The 24,099-nt window shown below is 39.5% G+C and overlaps 2 protein-coding genes across 4 annotated transcripts in view; both read left to right on the top strand.

Annotated features, from left to right (window-relative positions):
• Nucleotides 1-8,422, top strand: part of cpsf3 (cleavage and polyadenylation specific factor 3) — a 30,772-nt gene extending 22,350 nt beyond the window's left edge. For both annotated transcript variants that reach the window (XM_060821761.1, XM_060821767.1), the window contains 3 exons: nucleotides 3,125-3,194; nucleotides 4,852-4,951; nucleotides 7,677-8,422. In XM_060821761.1, the coding sequence (XP_060677744.1) occupies nucleotides 3,125-3,194; nucleotides 4,852-4,951; nucleotides 7,677-7,781 (275 nt within the window). In that variant the 3' untranslated portion in view covers nucleotides 7,782-8,422. The remainder of the gene's footprint in view (nucleotides 1-3,124; nucleotides 3,195-4,851; nucleotides 4,952-7,676) is intronic.
• Nucleotides 8,423-9,037: 615 nt separating this feature from the next.
• On the top strand, nucleotides 9,038-22,539 carry iah1 (isoamyl acetate hydrolyzing esterase 1 (putative)). Of its 2 annotated transcripts, none has more exons than XM_060821782.1 (6): nucleotides 9,038-9,133; nucleotides 11,177-11,226; nucleotides 12,748-12,896; nucleotides 14,803-14,964; nucleotides 18,748-18,869; nucleotides 22,143-22,539. In XM_060821782.1, exons 1-6 carry the CDS (start codon nucleotides 9,074-9,076, stop codon nucleotides 22,311-22,313), a joined length of 714 nt encoding a protein of 237 aa, XP_060677765.1. In that variant the 5' UTR covers nucleotides 9,038-9,073; the 3' UTR covers nucleotides 22,314-22,539. The 2 variants fall into 2 exon arrangements, with proteins under 2 accessions (XP_060677765.1, XP_060677762.1); XM_060821779.1 differs by having other exon boundaries at nucleotides 11,174-11,226; nucleotides 22,143-22,538.
• Nucleotides 22,540-24,099: the final 1,560 nt, after the last annotated feature.

Consider the following 24,099-nt stretch of genomic DNA (forward strand, 5'->3'; position numbering starts at 1 on the left):
TTTTCAGCCTGTTTGTCCAATTCAGTGTTTATTACAGTTCTTGCACGGTATTTTGTAAATTACATTAGGTTTGCTTGTTGTCTGTATAGAGTCTTTCAAGTTCATTAGCTGCTGTTTTAGTGTGTTGGTGGGTCTGTGGGCCACCATGATGCCAAGGGGTCTGAGTAGTCTGGCAGTCATTTCCGAGATGTCTTTAATGCAAGTGAGAGCGGCTCGGGTTTCTGGACGTGTTTTGACTGCTTGTTTGGGTTTGTTGCTGAGAAATCGACAGATTGTGTTAGTTGGCCGTTCTTTTTGAATACACTGTATAAATGATTTTCCTCTGTTCTCCATAGTTCCTCTGTGCTGCAGTGTGTGGTGGCTCATTGAAATAATGTTCTAATGAAGCTTTGTTTGTGAGTGTTGGGATGATTGCTTCAGTAGTTTAGTATTTGGTCCGTATGTATTGTTTTCCTGTAGACGATGGTTTGAAGTTCCCCATTGACTATTCGCTGTACTGTGACATCGAGGAATGGCAGTTTGTTGTTGTTTTCCTCCTCTTTTAGAGAGTTTTATGCCAGTAAGGGTATTATTGATGGTCTTAAAGGTTTCCTTTAATTTGTTTCATTTAGTGATGACAAAGATGTCATCGTAGCGGACCCAAAGCTTGGGTTGAATGGTTGGCAGAGCTGTTTGTTCGAGTCTGCATTACAGACTCTGCTAAGAACTCTGTTATTGGAGATCCCATGGGTGTTCCATTGGTTTGTCTGTAGGTTTTGTTGTCGAAGGTGAAGTGGGCGGTAAGGCATAGGTCCACAAGCTTGATGATACTGTCCTTGCTGATGAAGTTGGTGGTGTTTGGTCTATGTATCTTTGGTTCTTCTAATAGTGTAACCAGTGTTTCCTTGGTCACGTTGATGTTGATGGATGTGAACAGGGCTGTTACATCAAAGGAGACCATTATTTCATCCTCTTCTGTATTGATATCTTTGGTCTTCAGGAATTCTTGGGTGGAGTGGATGGAGTGACGTGTGTCTTCTACTAAGTGTTTAGTCTTTGGCGTGGCTCCTTGGTCAGTCTGTAAATTGGTGTTCCAGGTAGCAAGACTATGAGTCTGAGGGGGGTCTCCTGATTTGTGAATTTTGGTTAATCCATAGAAGTGTGGTTATTTTCGGATCTGTCTCGTTTCATTTTTTTTGGAAGTCGGTCTTATTTATTTCTCCAGATTTCTGAAGTTTTTGAGTAGGGCTGTGATTTATATCTGTAGTTGTGGGAGTTCGGTCTATCGCCACATGTAGGTAAGAGTTGCTATCTGATGCGTACAGATGAGGAAGGACACCACTTCAACTGGGACAACACATCCTAGGACAAGCCAAACAGAGACATGCATGAGAATTCCTAGAAGCATGGTATTCCTACCGGAACTCTATCAACAAACATGTTGACTTGGATCCATTTACCACTATCTGAGAAAAAGAACAGGAAACAATGTCACGACAGGAAATGACATCACCAATCCAAGGAAACCTAAATACATAAGGGCCATATCACCAGTGCTTCATCCAGAGGCTCACTGATGATGCTACCTAGTATGGTGATGAAACATCTGAACAACTGTGTTCAGCTCAACAAGCAAACCTACATCCAGAACCTCAACCTGAGCTACAAATCTTCTCAAAACTCACTAAATGGAACTGTGATGTTTTGTTGCATGTGAGGGTTTACTGCATTCTGTTTCTGATAAGGAACCCATTAATAGTATTGCTATTTTAGGCAGATACTTTAACCAACAAAACAGCCTGGCATCTGAATTCTAAGGTATGCAGCAAAAAAAATAAATTGATTATTCCTTTGAACTCAGCAATTTTCAGTCAGTTAATTTATTCTGCAGACTGAAATCGCTTCTGCCTCTATACTGAACAAATCAAAGTATGTATTTTTGATCACTTCTGTTCAGAATTCACTTATAGATTTAAAACCTTTTATAGTAGATTTTTTTTTGTGTTAGAGCCCTCACTGACTTCTTTATTGTTAGTTTTTTTTAAAATCAGTTTTGACTTGGAGCTGTGAACTGGAAATTGTGAGCGGAAGGTGACTTGTGGACTTTGGGAAACTGCTTGTGGTAAAAGCAAAAGAACAGAACAAACAAGCTTTTTTTGTTTGTGAGGCCAGGCTTTGGGATTAATTACTGGCTGATTCTTGATTAAAGGTGTTTCTACAGACATCGTGACCCTGATAAGAGCGTTATGTTTAAATAGGTAGCAGAAGTTGGCTGTTAATGAGGTCAGTACCTGGAATAGGTTCCAGCTAGTCTGGAAGAGGCCCGATACTCAAGCAGATGGAAGATCTTGAATGGTAATTAAGGTCTTGGGAAAAGATGGTCAGTCTGTCAGGGCAGGACATAGTTGAAATTTTTTTTTAAACTTTATTTTCTGAGGAAGAAGGTTTGGCTGCTGATGATACAAAGATGAAGATTTAAAAGCTCCCTGCCTAATCTACCTTTTAGCTTTTGGGAGCCCAAAGATTAGAAAGGAGAGTTAGAAGTATTGCTACCTTTATCTGGGTGAACTGAAAAGGTGACCTTGATTGACGTCTTTTGAAAAGCAACCAAGGAGTCCACTTCTAAACCTTTGAGCCAATACATCATGAAAAGCATTTGAGTAATCGGGCCAGTTTTGTTGTTTCCTTTTATTCAAGCCTTAGATGTGTTTGTATGTCTGTCTTTTGAGTGAATGGGAGGGTGAAAACAAATATTTCAGATTTAATGCATAGTCATTAGATTACCTCATTATTTAATTTCTTTCTGTGCTAAAATTATTGTATCTTTAATATATTGTTAACTATGTTGTGTAAGATATACAACCAGTGTCTGGAATTAATTATTCACAAAATTGGAATTGGTTATTCAAAAGTCTGGTTCAGAACTATTTGAGTTACTATTGAAATTTTTCAAAGGTTTTCATTTTACTATATCGCAATTACAGTACAGCCTGTCATAACAATTACAATAGAACGCGTTTTGTACCATATAAACCAAAAATAAGTCATCAGTTCCCATTTAGTATCTCTGATGTACCCCTCACTTCTTTAAGTATTGTTTTATCTAATAAATAGATTGTTAATAAAATTTTTCTTTTTTCTCTAGTTGTTCAGCAAAACTCAAGCAAAAAATTTGACAAGGAAATGTATGCAAAGAGATTGGAGATCATGCTCGAGTAAGTTGCTTCATTTGTTTGAATTCTAGTGAGCAAACAAAATTCCTAATTTAGCTGCTCCTCGTAGCTGACATTTTTGAAACATTGTTGGTATGTATTTTTTGTCGACGTATTGTGTGTGTGTTCCCTAATCCCAGAAACTAATGTGTTTTTCTTACACTCCAAAGGCTCTCACTAAGAGTTGTGTAAGACTGGCTGCAGATGACTTGGCCTCAGAATTCTCCAGTTTTGGAGAAGTAATTGGCCTTTGGCTCTCTCTGAAAGGCTGGTTGAAATTAAATTTGTTCAGTGAATAATTGGCTAGGTCTAAATCTTCCAGGTCAAAATAAACGCAACTTCACACAAACCTACCAAGTTAGTAAGAGCTCGCAGATGAATGATTGAACTGCTAGGTTAAATGAACTAGCACGTGAATCTTAAAATTTAGATTGGAAACAATCTAAAATAGATTTCATCATGAAATTAAAACTGCCCGTAGATAATTCTTATACTTATTTCCTCCTATATTATTCCACATGCACACAATGTGCTTTTTCATTTTACAAGGCAGAATGTTGTACTGTGATTAAAACTATGTGCAATTTTTAAATGAATATTATACTTGCATACTTTTAATCTAAAGCACTCAGTGGCAGTTATTCCTCTGATTTTTTTATTGTATATGGACTGCCCATTTTAATGTGCAGACCCTTTAAATTCTTTGCAAAACTTGGCACATGGTAATTTAAAGAAGGCAACTTGTGCTCAGTCTACACACAAACCCCCTGGTTAATAGACGAGCAACTTTGACAGAACATTGCTTATTGATGAGGTTATGTCAAAAAGGCAGAAACGGCTGGAGAAACTCAGTAGGTCTGGCATAGTCAGGATAGAGAAAGCAGAGTTAATTTCTTGAGTCCATAGAAACATAGAAGATAGGAGCAGGAAGAGGCCATTCGGCCTCTGAAGTTTTGAAGAAGGTTCCTTGGGCTTGAAATATTCATTCTGCTTTCTCTCTAACAGATGCTGCCAGGCTTGCTGAGAATCTCCAGCAATTTGTTTGTTTCAGATTTTTAACATTTCTGGTTCTTTATTTTAGTATATTAAGACAGTGATTATTTTGGAGTGCATATTTACAGCTTCAGTGAAAAATTAACTTCAGAGCCGTTGGAATCTACTGAGTCAACATACTTTCATGTCCTGAGCATACGTCAGTAAACTCCCCAGCAGCATGGAATTCTTCCATTCTCATCCTTACTCTGGACATCTGTAATTATGCAGCTGATGAGAGTTCTGTTCCATACTAGGCAAAGTACTTTTTATTGGACCCATTTTTTGAAGCCCAAATCCCTTTCCTTCCTACAATAACGATTTGTTTGCCACAGCTGTAAATGTTTCTTGAACTATTACATTCACCTTTCTGAAAATCTAATTTTCCCTAAATTTGTGCACACCAATAATGCACAAACAATCAAAAGTAACATTGACCATTCCCAACGGAGAAGAATGCAGATTGTCAGTATTGTTGCTGAATTTAATCTTGTTGAGGAAATTAGGATCGAACTGTACTTTGTGATAGATATTATTTTGCAAATCGGATCGATAACATTGCAGTGTTCCCAACTGTGAAACCTTTTGAAAACACAATTTAACGACAAAATTATCTTTCCCCTTCCAGAGATATGTTTGGACAGGAATGTGTGACTAAATCTAAAACTGGCAATACGCTGTCTGTAACTGTTGATGGCAAAGCAGCGAATATTTCTCTGGATACACGGGCAAGTATTCACCATTTTGTGACTGAGTCACGTGATTGATAATGTGCAAGATGGGACAAACTCTTTTGCTTTGTTTCATGTTATGACACTCTTGCCACACCCCACCCCCAGTTGTTCCCATCCTATATTTGCTTCCTGGCATGTCAACAATCAAACGAACAGGAGGCTGAGGCTGCATATTCCGAACATTGTTCTGTCATGTATATCTAGGAAATGTGCAGTTATGAACAAATTAATTAGGTTCTTCATTCAGACAGTAGTAGGGGCGTGGAATGCCCTAACTGCAACAGTAGTAGACTCGCCAACTTCAAGGGCACTTGTGGTCATTGGATAAACATATAGATGATAATGGAATAGTCTAGGTTAAACGGGCTTCAGATTGATTTCACGAGTTGGTGCAACATCAAGGGCCGAAGGGCCTGTACTGCGCTGTATTGTTCTCTGTTCTAATATATACGCACATATTAGGATTCATAGCATTTCTAAGCCTTTCTGAATTGACATGTTAATTGACTTTAAACACTGATTTCCCTTTTTCAAATGGGTAACTAAAAGAGCTCAACAGACTGCAGAGATGAATGATTTTAATCAATTGCACCAGAATGATTTGCATGTGAAACTTTCACAAGTTGTGGTTATCACTGGCGAGGCCAGCATTTGATGCCCAAACCTAATTGCCCTTGAGAAAGTGGGAATGAGCTGCCTTTTTGTAGTTCATGTAGTGTAGGGACCACCCATAGTGTTGTTTGGGAAGTCAGTCATACAACACAGAAACAGGCCCTTCAGCCAACTTGTCCATGTCAACCACGTTTCCTAAACAAGTCCCATTTGCCTGCATTTGGCCCATATCCCTTTAAACCTTTCCCATCCATGTCCCTATCCAAATGTCTTTCAAGTGTTGTAATTGAACCCACCACACCACTTCCATGGCAGCTCACTCCTATTTCAGGATTTTGAATGTCAGGATGTTTGGCTTAGAAAGGAATTTGAAGTGGTGCTGTCTCCATGCATTTGCTGCCCTTGTCCTCCTAGATGGTAGAGGTCACAACGTTGCTTTTTGTGAGCAAAAGATTCTTGGTGAATTACTGCAGTGCATCTTGTAGATGGAACATACTGCTGCCACTGTACGTTGGTGGTGGAGGGAGTGAATGTTTTAAGGTGGTGAACTGGGTGTCATTCAAATGAGCTTCTTGTCCTACCACTCTCAGTCCATCACGCTCCTAACTTGTACCTTTTAGATGGTGGACAGGCTCTGGGAGTCAAGTAGTGCACCTGGCCTTACAGGAACTATATTTTTATGGCTGGTCCTTTTCAGTTTCAGTTCAATGGTAACATCTAGGATATTGAAGATAGTGGATTCAGTAATGATACTATTAAATGTCAAACAGCGATGGTCTCTTGTTGGAGATAGTTACCACGTGGCACTTAAGTGGCACTTAGATTTTTGTGCCAATCTAAGCTATCATTAGTTGTTTCCATACGTCGTAAACCTATGAATACATTTCCAGTGACTGCTGTTTTTATGCAGCAACTCTGGATGATGTCAGCATGTAGAAACACACATTTTAATATATTGATTCAAACTTTAACCTCAAATGGTCTCTAAGATTACATCACTAGAATGCTGTGCAAAGGAGTCTCATGTCAAATCACTTCAGTCAATTGTTTCTTTTAAAGCATTGCTATTTTACTTCTTGCTTTGATCTGCCTTTTGAGAGTTCCAAGGTTGTTACAGTTGAGGTTGCAGGGATACACTGATTTCTTTTTAGTCCCACTCTTCTACTCCAGTGGTCACAACAAATTTCAAATTTGAACATGATGATGTGGCCTGTTATATGGGTCTCAGATTGCAGCTGGTTTAGTAATAAAAACAAGTCAGAGAGGTTTCTTTAGCTTAACAAAAAATAATGAATTTGTTACAAAGAAGTATGCAAGGAGTGTTAACAAAAGATGTTTAGACTGTGCAATGATTAACCTTGTAATTGTATCATTCTAGTCATATGTAGTTGCTTAACCAAAATAGTTTGTAGAGTACTAAATGCCAAACTTCTGCTGTGCCTGCTGAATGGCTCAGTAAAATTAGTTGAGTCACTCAAAAATAATTTCCATTAATCGTAAAATCAACTGTTATTCGAGTTTAATTGGATGGTCATATTGAACAAAAGATGGACCCCTGGATGCGTGATGCTGCTTTAGTTAAATGGATATGTATCATCTTGTGTCTGATTGAGATTAAAGCACCTTATTGAGCACTGACAGGGTGCTTCATACTGCCCTTAGCTCATGATGTACCTGATCTGAAAGTGGTGCTGAACTTTAATGTTTTCTTACCCATTTGTTATTAACTACCTTGACGAACACAAACATTTCAAAAGATTTTTTCAAAGATTGCTAGGGATTAAATAAAAAAAAGCTCTGTTACTTTGCCTGCCTTTTCTTCAGTTTGTAGTTCTTGTGAGATAAAAACTTTGTTGGATATATCCATGTTTATTTACCTCACCTATGGCACCCAATCTTATCAGACTATCTTTCAACCAATATCGACTGCAGGAATTTTTTCATAAGGCCTCTAAAGGAGTTTACATGGATCTAACATACCAAAATTGACATGCAGAAGGAGTAAATTAAAAGTAGAGTTTAAAAGCTTTGGAGGAAAACAATGCAGAGGTGTGTTATGTTAAAACTCACAACATTTTCCTAATTCTGTTTGTTTATTTTCCCATAGGTGGTTGTGTGTGAAGAGGGTAGTGTGGAGGATGAACCACTTCGAGAAATGGTCGAAGTAGCAGTGCAGCGGCTTTATGAAACAATGCACCCAGCACTCTTCTGAAATTATGAAAAACAGTAATAAATGTGAACAGTAGTCCATTTGTATTATTTTCAGATTGTAGGATGTAGTGTTTTAATGACATCCTTTTTTGTTCTGTTAAACATGTAAGTAAATGCTACAAATGATCTTGTCTAGTTATTTTATTCATTCATGGCATGTGTGCCTCACTAGCAAGGCCAGTATTCATCTCCTCAGTCCTATTCATTCTCAAAGGTGGAACCCTGCAATCTTAGTGATGAAGGAACTATTCCAGGATTTTGATGGAACTAATTCATTCATTGTCATTGATATTCAATGTCAGAAAAGTGTATGTTTTGTAGTGGGAAAGTACTAAAAATATGAATTTTGTGATAACCTTCAAACGTAAGCAAATACTGGAGTATATCTCAAAGTTTAACAGAAAAAAAAACTGTCCTTTATGCTGAAGTTATACACATTCATCATTGGTAACTCTGCAGTCTTGAATTATTGTTTTCCTGAAAAAGTACACTTTTTGCTGTCTAACTTGAGTGGCAAGATAGTAAATTTAAAAATGTCAGAACCTTCTCAGCTGAGTACTGTGGTGCCTGTTGAGTGCACAGTAAGATGGGAGCAAAAAATTACTGCAGTTTTATTAAAATAAATATTTTATTTTTTTGTCATGCTATGTTTTTCTCATTGAACAAAACATTGTGGTAATAGTGCTTATTGCCATCCATGTTTTATTTCATTAAAATTTCACAACATGCAATAGCAGGAAACCTTATTTGACCTTAACCTTCAGTTGTTGCATCAACCATTGCAAGTAGAAAATAAAGTAACATGAATTTGTAGAAGAAAACAATGGCCCTTTCTACTTTTCCTTCTCACCACCTGGTATAAGTGACATGTTGATTAATCTGAACAATCTATTATTCTGTAGTGGATCCAGATATTGTGCAAGGAAAACACCAATGGTAGAGCCATCTGTCCACCCTGCAGTTTACTCATGTCACATTTCAAATTAATGTGCTCTTTCTCAAAATTTTTTTAAAAAGTGTAAAACTGTACTTCACAAAGTTACAGTATTGCACCAAATATGATCAAAAACAGAACGATGATGTGTCGTGATGCCGTACTGAGCGTCTTAATATAAACACACAGTAAGTTTAGAAACCAGGAGTGGGATGAGAAGAACTCCTTGAGAGGCTGTGTCTGAGGGAGGAGTCTGTGCTCAGGGGTAGGGGGGGGAACAATCTGGCCCGGCCCTACAGGCGGCGGGGAGCGTGTTCCGGGGGAAGGAGAGCGGCCGTGCACCAGTTCCGGGGGCAACAATGTCGGCCAGAGGTATCCTGTGGCCCAAAGTGATCTTATTTGGAGACTCCATCACTCAGGTAGTGGAGAGAGGGTGGTCCCTGAGCTGTCGGTGATCAGCCCCACACTTTATTATTATTATTATTGATTTAACTGCCTTTTATTCAGACATTGAGTAAACATCCCAGTTTCTGGCTGGACCATGGAGGAAGGGTCTGGGCTGGGGCCAGTGGATGTTCTCCCAGGGGGTTGGATGGGCCAAATGGCCTCTGCCTGTACTGCAGGGATTCTCTGGATTACTGCCTCAGCAGCACATTCAGCCCCTGCTCCTGTATTCTAGCCCTTTCCAAATGAATGCTAACGTTGCATTGGCCTCCATTAACTCTCACCAACCTGCAGAGAATCCTGAACTAGGAATCCTAAATCCTTTTGTGCATCAGACTTTCAAAGCCTCTGTCCACTCAGAAAAGCTTGTAAACAGATCAAAACAGGAAAAAAAAAGAGACAGTTCACTTTGTCACATTCATAGGATGGTGTTTGTCACTGTAGCAGGGTGAATTGTCTATAGAGTTCAAACAGGGAATACTGAGAAAGATGGGAATCATATCATTTGGGTGGCACAGTGGTTAGCACTGCTGCCTCACAGCGCTAGAGACCCGGGTTCAATTCCTACCTGAGGTGACTGTGTGGAGTTTGCACGTTCTCCCCGTGTCTGCGTGGGTTTCCTCCGGGTGCTCCGGTTTCCTCCCACAGTCACAAAGATGTGCGGGTCAGGTGAATTGGCCATGCTAAATTGCCCGTAGTGTTAGGTAAGGAGTAAATGTAGGGGTATGGGCGCGTTGCGCTTCGGCAGGTCGGTGTGGACTTGTTGGGCCAAAGGGCCTGTTTCCACACTGTAAGTAATCTAATCTAATCATGTTTAAGGGCTTTGGAGAGGACATATGGGTAGGAAATTTGGTTTGTGAAGACCAGAGACCACTGAGTGGATGTTTTTCTTTTTAATAATGGGAGACTTAAAGGGGAAAAAAAAGATACAGTACCTGACAAGATATAATTATATCAGCTAACATTGGGCCGAGATAACTTGGCTGATTGATCAGTAGTTCTTTAGATATAATGTTGAGTGAAAAGGGAACGGAAGTTAGAGAGGATATGATGGAAATAAGAGAGAAAAATTAGATTTCAGGCTTAGGGCAGTGGGGAACTTTAGAGGAATTTTGGCTAAAGACGATCATGGAATTAAATGAAGTAATAAATCATCAGAGTTGCTGCTTGGAGGGACTCAATCCGTACAATTAACGTTGGAGGTGACTGTGGAGGAGACAGAGAAGAGGTTTTTCATATGGTGGTTTGTAGTAAAGAAGCAGACAGGAGATCCTGGAATGAAAGGCAGTTTTAGCAGATTAGTGCAGGACTCAGTCATTTGTTAATGTGATCCAAACAGATCTGGTGTTGAATCACTGAAGTAGTTATTTACCATATTTATTCAAATCTGTATCCCTTGCTCTTAAGAGAATGGTGATGAAGACCATACCAAGGAAAACAACTAAAGTAATCAGAGTTGTGGTTTCATTGGAAGCAGTGTCACAGGTTAAGGTGAGACACGTGCCTAAGTGACCCCTTTATTCAAAAGGTTCATTCCACTCTGGGACAAGTGAGCCAGTTTACAGGTTTATCATGCTAGATAACATGTTTTATACATTTGCTGAATAAATCCAGAGCACTGAATGGACGTATCACAAGAATCCATAAGATTCTTTCCACTGGAAGTTTTAGAAAATGTTGAACACCCTAGCTGGGAGCAGGAGTTTCTAAACAGCTGAACATTTTATGGTTTTCTTAGGCAGGAATAGAGTTTGTTACTATAAAGCTATAAATTAAAGACTCAGTATTACTAATTCCAGAAGATGGCAATTTCAGCAATTATTTGCAATCTAACAATCCACTCCATAGAATGTGGTGTTCTCATTTCACCATGGTGGCAGGCTGGAAATCTGACTAAAAGCTATTTATATTACCTGAGTTCACTGCAATATGGACTAGGATTGATGGAGAAAAGTTACATCAAAACCTACATTTCTTGATTGTTTAATTGTGCATTATACTCTTTTGCTTCTTAGCAGTCCTTTGATAGAGGAGGTTGGGGTGCTGCAATTGCAAACAGACTTGTTCGGTAAGTTAATCAATCTACCGGTGATGTGATGCCTGGAAAATACAGTACTATAGTTCTAGCAAATTGCAACTTCAAGCATTGCTACTTAGAACTCTCTTTTTGCTCAAAAAGTAGTGTCTTTTTTTCCTTTATTCATTCAAAAAGGCATCACTGACTAGGCCAGCATTCATTACCCATCCGTAACTGCCCATAGGGCACTTAAGATCAACCACATTGCTGTGGAGTTGGAGTCACATGGAGGCCAGACCAGGTAAGGATACGAGTTTCCTTCCCTGGAGGACATTAGTGAACGAGACGTATTTTTCTGACAATCGACGATGGATTCATGGTCATCAGATATTTTACAGCTACTTGAGACAGAAGATCAGGCCTCAATTTAAGGTCTTATCTGAAAGTCAGCAGCCCCCCCCCCTCCCCACCCTCAGTACAACACTGGAACATCCCTGGAGTGGACATGAACTCTCAAGCTCATGAATGAGGCATTGAACCATTAACATCCATGAAGATGAGCACATTTGTAAAATAAATTGATCACGCTGCAGAAGGAGGTGAACTGAATTGAGTTAACAGCTGGGGCAGAAAGAGGTGATGAGCTGATGGGATGTGGGCGCCGATGGCTGCCCATCCCTAGATGCCCTTGACATGTTGGTGGTGAACTGCCGTCTCAAACCGCTGCAGTCCACTTGCTGTGGGTTGACTCTCAGTGCTATTGGAGAGGGAATTGCAGGATTTTCACTCATTGATAGCAAAGGGAACGTATTCCCAAGTGATAATGTCCCTGGACTAGTAACCCAGAACTCTGCCCCAGGCTAATGTTCTGGACAAATAGGTTTGAATTCTCCCCTGGCAGATGGTGATAACTTAATAAACAGTCGATTGTTGTAAAATAAAAAAATTGATCACTAATTGCCTTCAGGGAAGGAAATCTGCCATCTGTACCTGGTCTGGCCTACATAGGATTCCGGACCCACAGCAGTGTGGTTGACTCAACTGCCCAATGGGTGATAAATGCTGGCCACGTCCAAACAACTAATTTAGAAATAAGTTCTTAGAAACACAGGGAAGAGGAAATGTGGAAGTAACAATTAACTTACAATTGAACAAAGAAGAAGAAATGGGAAATAGCAATACCAAAGCTGTGATGGATGTGGATATGAGGATATTGAGCTGCGGGGAGTTGAGGTGACACTTGGTCATGGAGGTTGGATCTTACAATTATTCAGAAGGATCCCAGTGAAGGATAAATGCAAGATCGGAAGTGGATTGTGCCATTATATCAAATTATAGATGATTAAAGATTTGTTAAAGGTGAGCATTAAAGCAGTCAAACCTCGCAGTAATAGAGAGATGATTATGACAACTGCTTCCAGAAAAATGGAATAGTGTCCGGAATGAATATGCAAGCAGTGTATTTAATGGTGGATGTATTGCCGTGTGTGTGTGTGTGTGTGTGTGTGTGTGTGTGCATAGCACAATTCCTGTTACTACTTTACCACACAAAATTGTAATTTATTTTTGTAGGAAGTGTGACGTGCTAAACCGTGGCCTGTCAGGCTATAACACAAGATGGGCCCTAAGCGTTCTGCCAAAGATTATTCCTCAGCCTGCTAACCAAGAAACAATTGCTGCTGTCACAGTCATGTTTGGAGCAAATGACTCTGCCCTGAAAGGTAGGCATTATACACAGTACCTCAGCTCTCAGCCTGCTGTATCTCAAGCTTTCAGCAAATGTCAGCTAGAAATATCTGACTTAGCTGAGTAGAAACACAACCAAAGCTGAAATGAACCAGAAGCAAGTTCTTAAGTTTGATTTCCAGGCTATGCTATTAGTTGATCCCAGCTGGTATGATCATAAGGATTCTTCACTTGATCTCAGTACCTCTGAGATGGAAAGGAGATAATTATTTATAGTGTTCCTGTCTATGTGTGTTTCTTAAATAATTATACAATTGAGCTTGACTGTCAGCAACCCACACAACAGTCAGCTATTGGTAGAATATTTTCTTCAGTGTTTTCTGCTGTTGTTATCCTCACTTAAAGCATCAGATATGGGTCCATTATTTAATTTAATGCCTCAGATCCTCACAGACTGAAATGGTTTCATATAGGAAGAAACATGGACATAAAATGGCTGCAGTGATCACCTGACCACAGATGGAGGCAAGCTTCGTGAAATCAATGTGAGATCACAAAACTGTGAGCCAGTATTAAAATAGAAATTGCTGGGAAAACCCAGTAGATCTGGCAGCACCTGTGGAGAAAAAGCAGAGTTGATGTTTTGGGTCTAATGGATGCCTATTTCCAGATGAAACGAATCTGCACGTTTTTGTCCGAGCCAGAAATCGCTGTACTTTCAGTGTTGGATCAAAATCCTCAAAGTAACTCCCTACCAGCATTGTGGGTCAACCTACAGTACATGGACTTAGGTGGTTCAAGAAGGCAGCTCACCACCATTTGAAAGGCAACTAGGAATGGGCAATAAAGTGACACTCAGTCAATGACATTCACAGCCCAGGACTGCAATATTTTAAAGTTCTTCCTGTCTAGACCAGACATTCCTCCATTGTTAAACTTACTACGATGTTTGTGTATGCATTGTTTTATTATCTTCTTCTCCAGTAAACAGGTCATAAAATTCCTCTTTCTATCACACAGAAAATGTTTTGTTATTGGCTCTCTAATGTTGACTAGAATTATGTTTTAAATGTGATGCAGCCCTGTTCTAAAGAAATATCAGAATATCAAAATATTTGTTGCAACAGGTGGCAAAAAACTATTTAACCCTGGGTGAAGTATTTGTTTGTCACTACCAACCCCAATATTGCTGTCACCTGATCACCAGCTTTACTCATTTTCAGCAGATATTACTGCATGGTGATCACAGGTGGGAATTTTGGATTTTTTTTCTTCTTTCCATAACCGGAGAGGTTTAATTCCCCTACACTTTGCTGATTATGGAGCAGCTTTCTAGTAGGGTCCTGAAATTGAAACATGCACCATCCAATCACAGGAAAGAGCCTGTAATAAGGTGAGGGGGTGCTGGCTGTTTTCTTAAAGTATCCATATATTATTGTTAGATTTCTCTACATTAACTCTTAAGCTTAGGATTAATGCAAAAAAATTTAATAAGTGATAAGTTTAAAGGTTTTTCACTGCTTTGAAAAACAATGCTGAGAAATGCACCTACTTAGCAATAATTGTTATCTATACGACTTAAGACTATTTTCTTACATCCTCTATTGATTGGTTGTAAAGGAATTTTGCTCTGAGCATAGGAACAGTGTACCAAAGCAGACTGAGACGGGAAAGATAGTAATTGATAAAATCTGTTCCACCAAACTGAAGGCAGTGTAGAAATTACAATAATTTATAAGGTTTTACATTTCTTTACAGAAAAAAAACAAATCGACAGGTTTGTTGGAAAAGACTGTACCAAAAACTGTAGAGGTTTCAGAAACGGAGTGCTTGACACTGAAGGGTGGAATAGTGGCATTAATTGCTTCAAAAGTTTTGAAAGAGCTTCACTGTCTGATTTGCACCCTGCTAGTTTATCTTTTTGTTTTATTGTGAGACTAGATATAAATCCAGTGCAACATATTCCTCTCACTGAGTATGCTGAAAATCTGAAAGGTATAGTCCAATACCTGAAGTCTATAGGTATTTGTGAAGACAAGGTGATCATGGTGACTCCACCTCCACTGGATGAATCAGCTTGGGAAGAGGAGTGCATTGCCAAAGGTAATGTAAACACATTCAAATGCACAAACTGTACGTCATAAATTGAGAATCATTAGAATCTCTAATCTGCTGTGATTGCTACTGGATGGAGAAAAGCAGATGAGAAATCAGTCTCCTGGGATGCATTCCCACCTCAAACATCCAAACACCAATTTAGATTATTTTGAAGTTTGTAGAAAATGACAAAATGTTATTTATTCCCTTTTAAAATGTGTATGTGCTGAATTCTTCAGCAGTCCTGTTGTACTCTATCTGAATGCACGCAGCATTCACAAGATGGACGATCTTAACTCACAAAGAGACATGGGTATGATCTACATGCCATTACAGAAACATGGCTTCATGGTAACCAGGAGAGGATGTGCTAATTTAGATCTGGTATTATGCAATGAAAAAAGACTGCACGACAATCGATGTATACCAAAAGCCTTTGGGGATGAGTGAGCATAATATTATAGAATTTTACATTATGTTTGAAGGTAGACTAGTTAATTCCGAAGCAAGTGTGTTAAATTTGAATAAATGAAATAATGAAGGTGTTCGCACAATTAGATTAAAAGTCATGACCAAGTATAGTCGTGACTAATGGAGTACCACAAAGATCAATATTTGTACCATTTGATTCCCAACTCCACATCATAGATATATACTTGAACAGCTGGGGCCCCAACACCTAAGTGGAGATGTGGCATAGTGAGGAAGGGGTAAAGTGGCTTCAGGAGAACTTGGACAGACTTGTTGAATGGGCAAGAACATGGCAGATGGAATATAATGTGGAAAATGAGAGATTGTCCACTTTGGTGGGAGAAAATTATGTGCAAAGTATTTCCTAATGGTCAGAAGCTGGACAGTGTAGCTGTGCTCCTCAGATGCTGCCTGAACTGCTGTGCTTTTCCAGCACCACTAATCTAAACTCTGGTTTCCAGCATCTGCAGTCATTGTTTTTACCTAGCTGTACAGAGAAGCCAGGAGAAAGTGAGGACTGCAGATGCTGGAGATCAGAGCTGAAAATGTGTTGCTGGAAAAGTGCAGCAGGTCAGGCAGCATCCAAGGAGCAGGAGAATCGACGTTTCGGACAGGAGTCCTTCTTCAGGAAGTCAAACAACATTCCCTCTACCTTGTGTGGCTGCAAATGCACAGCCGCTCCAATGTTCCATGCAGAGCAGTCAGCAAGCCAAAGCAAAGAACAATGTTGACTTCTGTTTCTGGACATTGCTAATGTACACAGACCTAAGATGTAATTGTCAATAAGTCACTCGAGGCTGACAAGCCATTAGAAAGCCTAATAGAATGTTATCCTCTATTACGAGAGGTGTACGGTAATGAAGTCTTACTCTTCATAGGAGTTTGGTTAGACTGTCCCTGGAGTGTGTGCAGTTTTGGTCTTATCGCAGGAAAGACAGCATCATCGTGCAATGAAGGTTCACCAGACTTGTTCCAGGGAAGGCAGGACTGTCCTGTGAAGAGAGAGATTGGGAAACTGGGCTTGTATTCCCAGAGTTTCAAAGGAGAGGTGATATCATTGAAACTTAGAAATTACTTACAGGGATAGACAAGCATGATGTTTCCCCTGGTTAAGGAGTCTCGAACCAGAGTTGAAAATTTAAAATTAAGGGGGATGTCAATTTTTAATTCATGGCATGACAGGCTGGATCAGCATTTACTACCCATCCCCAAATACCCAATGGGCATTTGAGAATCAGCCACATTACTGTGCATCTGGAGTCACATGTAGGCCAGACCAAGTAGGAATGGCAGATTTCCATCCCCAAAGAATATTAGTGGACTAGTTGTGTTTTCACAACAATTGACAGTAGCTACGTTGTCATCATTAATTAGGTCCACTTTTAATTCAAGATTTTTACTGAATTCAAATTTCACCATCTGTCATGGTGGGATTCAAATCTAGCACTAATCCACACACTTAGATCTGAAATGAGGAGGCTTTTTTTTTTAAAATACAGAAAATTGTGAACCTCTGGAAATCTCTTATCACAAAGGGCTATGGGAAGCTCAGTCTTCCAGTATGTTTAAGGTAGAGGTTGATAAATTTCTGATTACCTGCAGCATACAAGGTTCTGGGAATGGGAAAGGGAAAGGTACTGAAATCTTCAATGATCAGACTGAATAACCTATTCCTGCTCTGATGTTGACTCTTTAAGGTGTAATTACAAGTGAATAACTTGTGAATATAATCATTTTGGAAATTATGCAAGAAGGAAACATTTCTGTCCTTTTGATCTCTCGCTCTCGTTCTCTCCCCCTTTCCCTGCTGATCCTACCACCAGTGACTTTTTAAGATTCTCCTAATAATAAGCATAACCTACGAACTGGTCAACAGCCTTCTTATTGTTAAGCCTAAGTTCTGGAATTCTCTCCTTGTGACTGTCTCTTTACCTTGTTTAAGGCATTCCTTGAATTTTAACTCTGAGCAAATGTTTTGGTCATTTGCTATGTGTCATTCATTATTAAGGTGAAGTGCCTTGGAATGTTTCATTATGTGAAACGCACTGTATAAACATTGGGAAACATCATTGTTAATTCCGCAGTCTCCCATCCTTTGAGACTAATGTACACTTCACCTACTCTGTTTTTATATACCTATAGAAGCTCTTGCTATTTTATTTGTTAGTAAACACTCATTCTAATTTTTGTTTTGATGAATTGTGTTTTTTTTTGGTTTCTATTGCCAGTCTTATGGCAGATCATAAATCATCAGTTTTATATAGCTTTTCTTTCAATTTAATAACATCCTTAACCAGCCACTGTTAAGGGACCTAAATACCATTCAAAAATAATTCATTTCCCCTACTTTTCCTTATGAGACATTATTTCTCACTACTGTACCAATTTCATTCTAATATCAACAAACCTATTCTACCATTTCAATTTCAAACTATCAAGTAAGGGAAATGTTTTCACTCAGGAGGGTGGTATGTGTATGGAATGAGCTGCCAGAGGAAGTGGTGGAGGCTGGTACAATTACAGCATTTAAAAGACATCTGAACGGGTATATGAATAGGAAGGGTTTGGTGGGATATGGGCCAGGTGCTGGCAGGTGGGACTAGATTGGGTTAGGATATCTGGTCGGCATGGACAGGTTGGACTGTAGGGTCTGTTTCCATGCTGTACATCTCTATGACTCTATAAGTAACTTTGAATAAACAATTCCCAGCCTTAGTCACCTTACTACCATGTTTTTGTAATGACTATCATCAAAACCACATTTCTGCTCAAATACTATGTACATTCAGATAAAGAAATCTTTCATTCTTTTTCCTGGTGCACTCATATTGCGTGCTCCATCCTTTCCTGTTCCACTTTAGTCATCATTACTCATATTGTTACCTTGCACTATTGCTTTGTCCTTCCCCTCATTTTCAGGACTCATCTTCAGAAAACAGCAGCTACTACTCTAACCTTACCATCGCTTACAAATACATTCCTTTTAACTCCCTCAGTCGAAAAGACTCCAGCAGCATGGCATTATGGTCAGTTTTGCTGATCATACCTCCTCTCGTTCTCACAAGTGAAAAGAATATCAAACCTGTTGGAATAGTGACAGAGCAGAAGCTCCTTCTGTACTACTTTCTGGATATAAATATAAATACCTGACAAAGTTGCCAGTTAACATTCCTTCTTCTCTGATTGCAGTGTCTGAAGCACATCTCTGGTATAATATTGCTGAACCAAAGTTCCTCAAACTATAAAATCTGGTTGCTGTTGATAACACTATTGTCTAATATGATGAAAGATAACTTGCAACTCTGACCTTGTTTCCAGGTAGTAAATTAAACAGATGCAATTCAGTAACCAACCAGTATGCTGCAGCTTGTGTCAAGGTTGCAGAAGAATGTGGAATTGATGTGCTTGATCTCTGTACCTTGATGCAAATGAAGAATCAGGTAAGAAAAAAATAAGATGCAGTGTGACCAATTGTAATGCTTGGAAGGGAACTTTGTATGTGCTGATTCCGTGCATTTGCTGCCCTTGCTGTTAGGAGTTGGAGGTTTGGAAGGTGTTGTTGGGAGAGCCTTTGAACTGCTGGTAACAGACTCCCAGAGATCAGTATGACAGACAGATTGGAGAATTAAAATGCCAGATGATCAAAAGCTCAAGATCACACTTTCAGATTGAGCAGAGGTGTTTCATAAAATGGTCTCAATCTGTGTTTAGTGTCCGGAGTATAAAATGGACCATATAATGAGCAGCAAATAGAATAAAAAGGTACATGATAATGGCTGTAACACTTCAAAGTGTTTGGGCCTTGGCTGGTGAGGAGAGTGAAATGAGTAACATCTCAGGTTTTCCATCTCCTGCACTTGCATAAAAAGGTTCCAGGGAATAAACTAATTGAATTGTACCATTCAGTGTTTTATCCAAAAATTGATGGTTTATCAGCTAAGTTGTTGACTCAGTAATAAAACTCAGAACAACAGAGACTGAAGCTGTCAGAGCATTAACATGCGAGGTTATCTGTAATAGTGCAAAGTATTAATTGCACAAGCTAAACAAGCAGGAGGCTGGAAGAACACAGCAGCATCAGGAGGTGACAAGTCAACATTTTAAGTGTAACCCTTCTTCTAGTTGCACAAACAGCAGGAAACATTGCTTTACAGAATTATACAGCACAGGTTTAGCATGTTAAAGCTCATCAGAAACCTTGCAGCAATCTGTGGAACCAATCTGAAGCCCATCTATCCTACACTATTCCAATTTCATCTGTACGTTTATCCAATGACAATTTAAATGCCCTTAAAAGTTGGTGAGTCTACTACTGTTATACCAGTGCATTCCAAGCCCCTACTACTCTGAATAAAGAAACTACCTCTGACATGTCTTCGTACTAGCCATCGCCATCAGGGGAAAAAGGCTCTCAATGTCCACCCTATCTAACCCTGATTATCTTCCATATCTCAATTAAATCACCTTGCAACCTCCTCCTCTCCAACAAAAATAGCCTCAGGTCCCTCAACCTTTCCTTGTAAGATCTTCCCTCCATACCAGGCAACATCCTAACAAATCTCCTCTGAACCCTTTCCAAAACTTCCACATCCTTCCTATAATGCAGTGACCAGAACTAGACGCAATACTCCCAAGTGTGGCCGCACCAGAGTTTTGTACAGCTGCAGCATGACCTCATTGCTCCGAAACTCAATCTCTCTACCAATAAAAGCTAACACACCGTATGCCTTCTAAGCAGCCCTTTCAACCTGGATGGCAACTTTCAGGGATCTATGTACATGGACACCGTGATCTTTCTGCTCATCGACACGATCAAGAATCTTACCATGAGTCCAGTACACACTATTCCTTCCAAAGTGAATCATCTCACACTTTGCTGCATTAAACTCCATTTGCCACTTCTCAGCCCAGCTCTACAGCTTATCTATGTCCCTCTGTAACCTGCAACATCCTTCAGCACTATCCACAACTTCACTGACTTTAGTGTCATCCACACATTTACTAACCCATTCTTCTACACCCTCATCTAGGTCATTTGTAAAAATAACAAACAGCAGTGGCCCCAAAACAGATCCTTGCGGTACACCACTAGTAACTGAACTCCAGAATGAACATGTCCCATCAACACCACCCTCAGTCTTCTTTCAGCCAGGCAATTTCTGATCCAAACTGCTAAATCACCCTCAATCCCATGCCTACATATTTTGTGCGATAGTCTGCCATGGGGAACCTTATTAAATGCCTTACTGATATCCATATACACCACATCAACCGCTTTACCCTCATCCACCCGTTTGGTCACCTCAAATAATTCTAAGGTTTGTGAGGCATGATCTACCCTTCACAAAACTATTTTGACTATGCCTAATTAACTTATTCCTCTCTAGATTATAAATCCTCTCTCATATAACCTTTTTCAACAGTTTACTCACAACCGAACTATAGCTCACTGGTCTATAATTACCAGGGTTGTTTCTACTTCCCTTCTTGAACAAGGGGACAATATTTGCTATCCTCCAGTCTTCTGGCACAATTCCTGTTTAAGAGTGCATTATGGTTTAATAAGTCTTCTGCTTTCCTGACACAATCCTGATTAGGAGAAAATGAGGATTGCAGATGCTGGAGATCAGAGCTTAAACATGTGTTGCTGGAAAAGCGCAGCAGGTCAGGCAGCATCAAAGGAACAGGAGAATCGACGTTTCGGGCATAAGCCCTTCTTCAGGAAGGGCTTATGCCCGAAACGTCGATTCTCCTGTTCCTTTGATGCTGCCTGACCTGCTGCACTTTTCTAGCAACACAATCCTGCTGCTAGAGTTGAAAAGGCCACTGACCTTTTTGAATCTGTAATGCCATTCAGAGATCACAGCTAATCTCATTACTCCACATTCCCACCTATCTCAATAATCTGTCACTCTCTTGTGAAGAATTTATCTATCTCTGCCTTAAAAATATTCATGGACTCTCTCTCCATTGCCCTTTTGATGGAGAGTATCATCTTGATCATAAACAGGTGACTCATGTTTTTTTTCCTAGTGACCCTCTATGTTCTAGATTCTTCCACAAGAGAAATCATCCTCTCCATATCCATCCTGCCAAGACGATTTTGTGTTTCAATCAAGTTGCCTCTTATTCTATGCCTTGTTTTTATACACCTTCTTCATAATCTAACCTGTTCATTCCTGGTATTAGTCTAGTAAACATTCTTTGAACTGCTTTTAACTCATTTACATCTATTTTTAAATAAGATTAGATTCCCTACAGTATGGAAACTGGCGCTTTGGCCCAACAAGTCCACACTGATTCTCCAAAGAGTAACTTACCCAGACCCATTTCCCTCTGACTAATGCACCTAAGACTATGGGCAATTTAGCATTGCCAACTCACCTGACCTGCACATCTCTGGACTGTGGCAGGAAACCAGAGCACCTGGAGGAAACCCACGCAGACACGGGGATAATGTGCAAACTCCACACAGACAGTTGCCCGAAGCTAGAATCGAACCTGGGATAAGCAGACCAGCACTGCTGCAAATGTGGTTTCACCAATGCCCTGTAGAACTAAAGTGTAAAATACTGCCAATAGAAGGTTAAGTAAATTCAATTTCTATGTTTCAACGTTGCTGTGGCTGTAGTCAATCTAAACTACAGCTATCCATCTTGTCTGTGAATAGCTTGTAACTGATAACTTTGAAGGCTCTTTTTAACGCGATACAGGACTTTTCCTCTTATCTTTCGGATGGACTGCACTTATCAGAGAAAGGGAATACATTTCTGGAAACCCATTTATGGGCCCTGCTGGTAAAGAAAACTGAAAGACTGCCAATGATTCTACCTCACTGGAGCAACGTTGATCACCTGAATCCTGAAGCCAGCTTCCCGGTGTAATTCAATCACAGAGGGTTTCAACATATTAAACATAACAGTGGAATATGTATGGAACTTAGGAGCTACAGAACATTGTTATGCAGAGTGACAGCAAACATACAAGTTACATTTGTACAACAAACGTTTTTGCGAGATACCAAATGAATTCTAGTTTTATACTTTACGTTTCAATCAATTATCACTTGCTTCATAATGAAAGGAAAGATATGAGATCTGAAATATGTAAAAACTTCAAAATAAAGTAATGCTGAAGTAACAGTTTGAAATTACGACTGCTGTTGTTATGTAGATCTCATTGCATTACAGCGTTTCTCAAAAACAATTCGAACTGCTGGTATCCTTATCTGTGTCGAATCCAACAAAAGGTCACCACATAGAAATACCTCAAGATATCTGTGCTTGTGGAATAGAACAGATGCCCATTCTAATCCCACTTTCCAACACTTCAGGTGCAAACTGAGGTTCCTTTCAAATGAGTTGATGGTTTCTGTCTCAATCGCCAAACAGGGCAAATAATTCCAGACCCTAGATTGCTGTCTCAGTTTGTTCAATATATCATATCAGTTGCATCTTTTGCTATAAATTCTGTGTCCTATGACCCTGCTCCACAGCTACCTGAAGAAAGAACAGTGCTCCAAAAGGTGGTGCTTCCAAATATATCTGTTGGACGATAACCTGGTGTTTTATGATTTTTCACTTTATCCACCCCAGTTCAACACCAGCATCTCTATATTGTGGCAGCCTGTACAGAGACAGTTTGAGTGGATCCATTCAGATTCTGGGTTAACACAAAAAAACAAAATACTGTAGATGCTGCCAGAACTGCAAACAATTTTCAGGTTTTTAAAAAAATTTCTGACTCATCGTCCTGATCAATTAAGTCATATCATTCTCACTTCCTGTCATTTTCAAAACTGCTCTTAAAATAGAAGTTTCTGTACTCATTATCATTCTGAATAATAAGTGATATCTACATAATCTATTTAAAGCAGAGGCCAATTAGCTTAACCTCAGTTGTTAGTAACATTTTAATAGTACATTAAGGATGAGATTGGATTACTTGGAAATGCGTAGTAAAATAGGGCTGAGTCAGCATCACTTTGTCATACCTGACAAATCTGTTAAATTCTAGCAGTAACAAGGAAATTAGACAGAGAGCCATTTTACATGATCTATTTGCATTGCCAAAATGCCTTTAACAAGTTGCACAAGGTCACAACTATTCAAGTTATACATTAGTGATCTGGACAAAGGAATTATTAAATTTGCAGATGAGAAAGAGATAAGTAGAAGGACAGATAGTGTTGAGATGTGGGGAGGCTGCAGAAAGACTTAGATTGGTTAGGAGAGTGGGCAAAGAAGTGGCAGATGGAAAACAATGTGGGAAAGTGTGAGGTTATGCACTTTGATAGGAAGGGTAGAAGTGTAGGCCATTTTCTAAATAGAAAGTTTTCAGCAATCTGAAGCACAAAGGCACTTGAGAGATCGGATTTAGATTTCTCTGAAGGTTAACATGCAAGTGGAGTTCACTGTTAGGAAGGAAAATGTAATTAGCAATTTTTGAGATTTGTAGCTCAGGTTGGTAAGTATGTAAGTTAGCTTGCTGAGCTTGAAGGTTTGTTTTCAGACGTTTTGTCACCATAACAGGTAACATCAGTGAGAGTCTCTGGTGAAGTGCTGGCGGTGTGTCCCACCTCTCTATTTATAGAGATCTTGGTTTCTTAAGGTGGGTGATGTCATTTCTGGTTCTTTTTCTTTCCAAGGGAGGGTAGCTATTTTCTAAATC

The sequence above is a fragment of the Hemiscyllium ocellatum genome, chromosome 3, assembly GCF_020745735.1.
Source record: "Hemiscyllium ocellatum isolate sHemOce1 chromosome 3, sHemOce1.pat.X.cur, whole genome shotgun sequence".
NCBI classification, from domain to species: Eukaryota; Metazoa; Chordata; class Chondrichthyes; order Orectolobiformes; family Hemiscylliidae; genus Hemiscyllium; species Hemiscyllium ocellatum.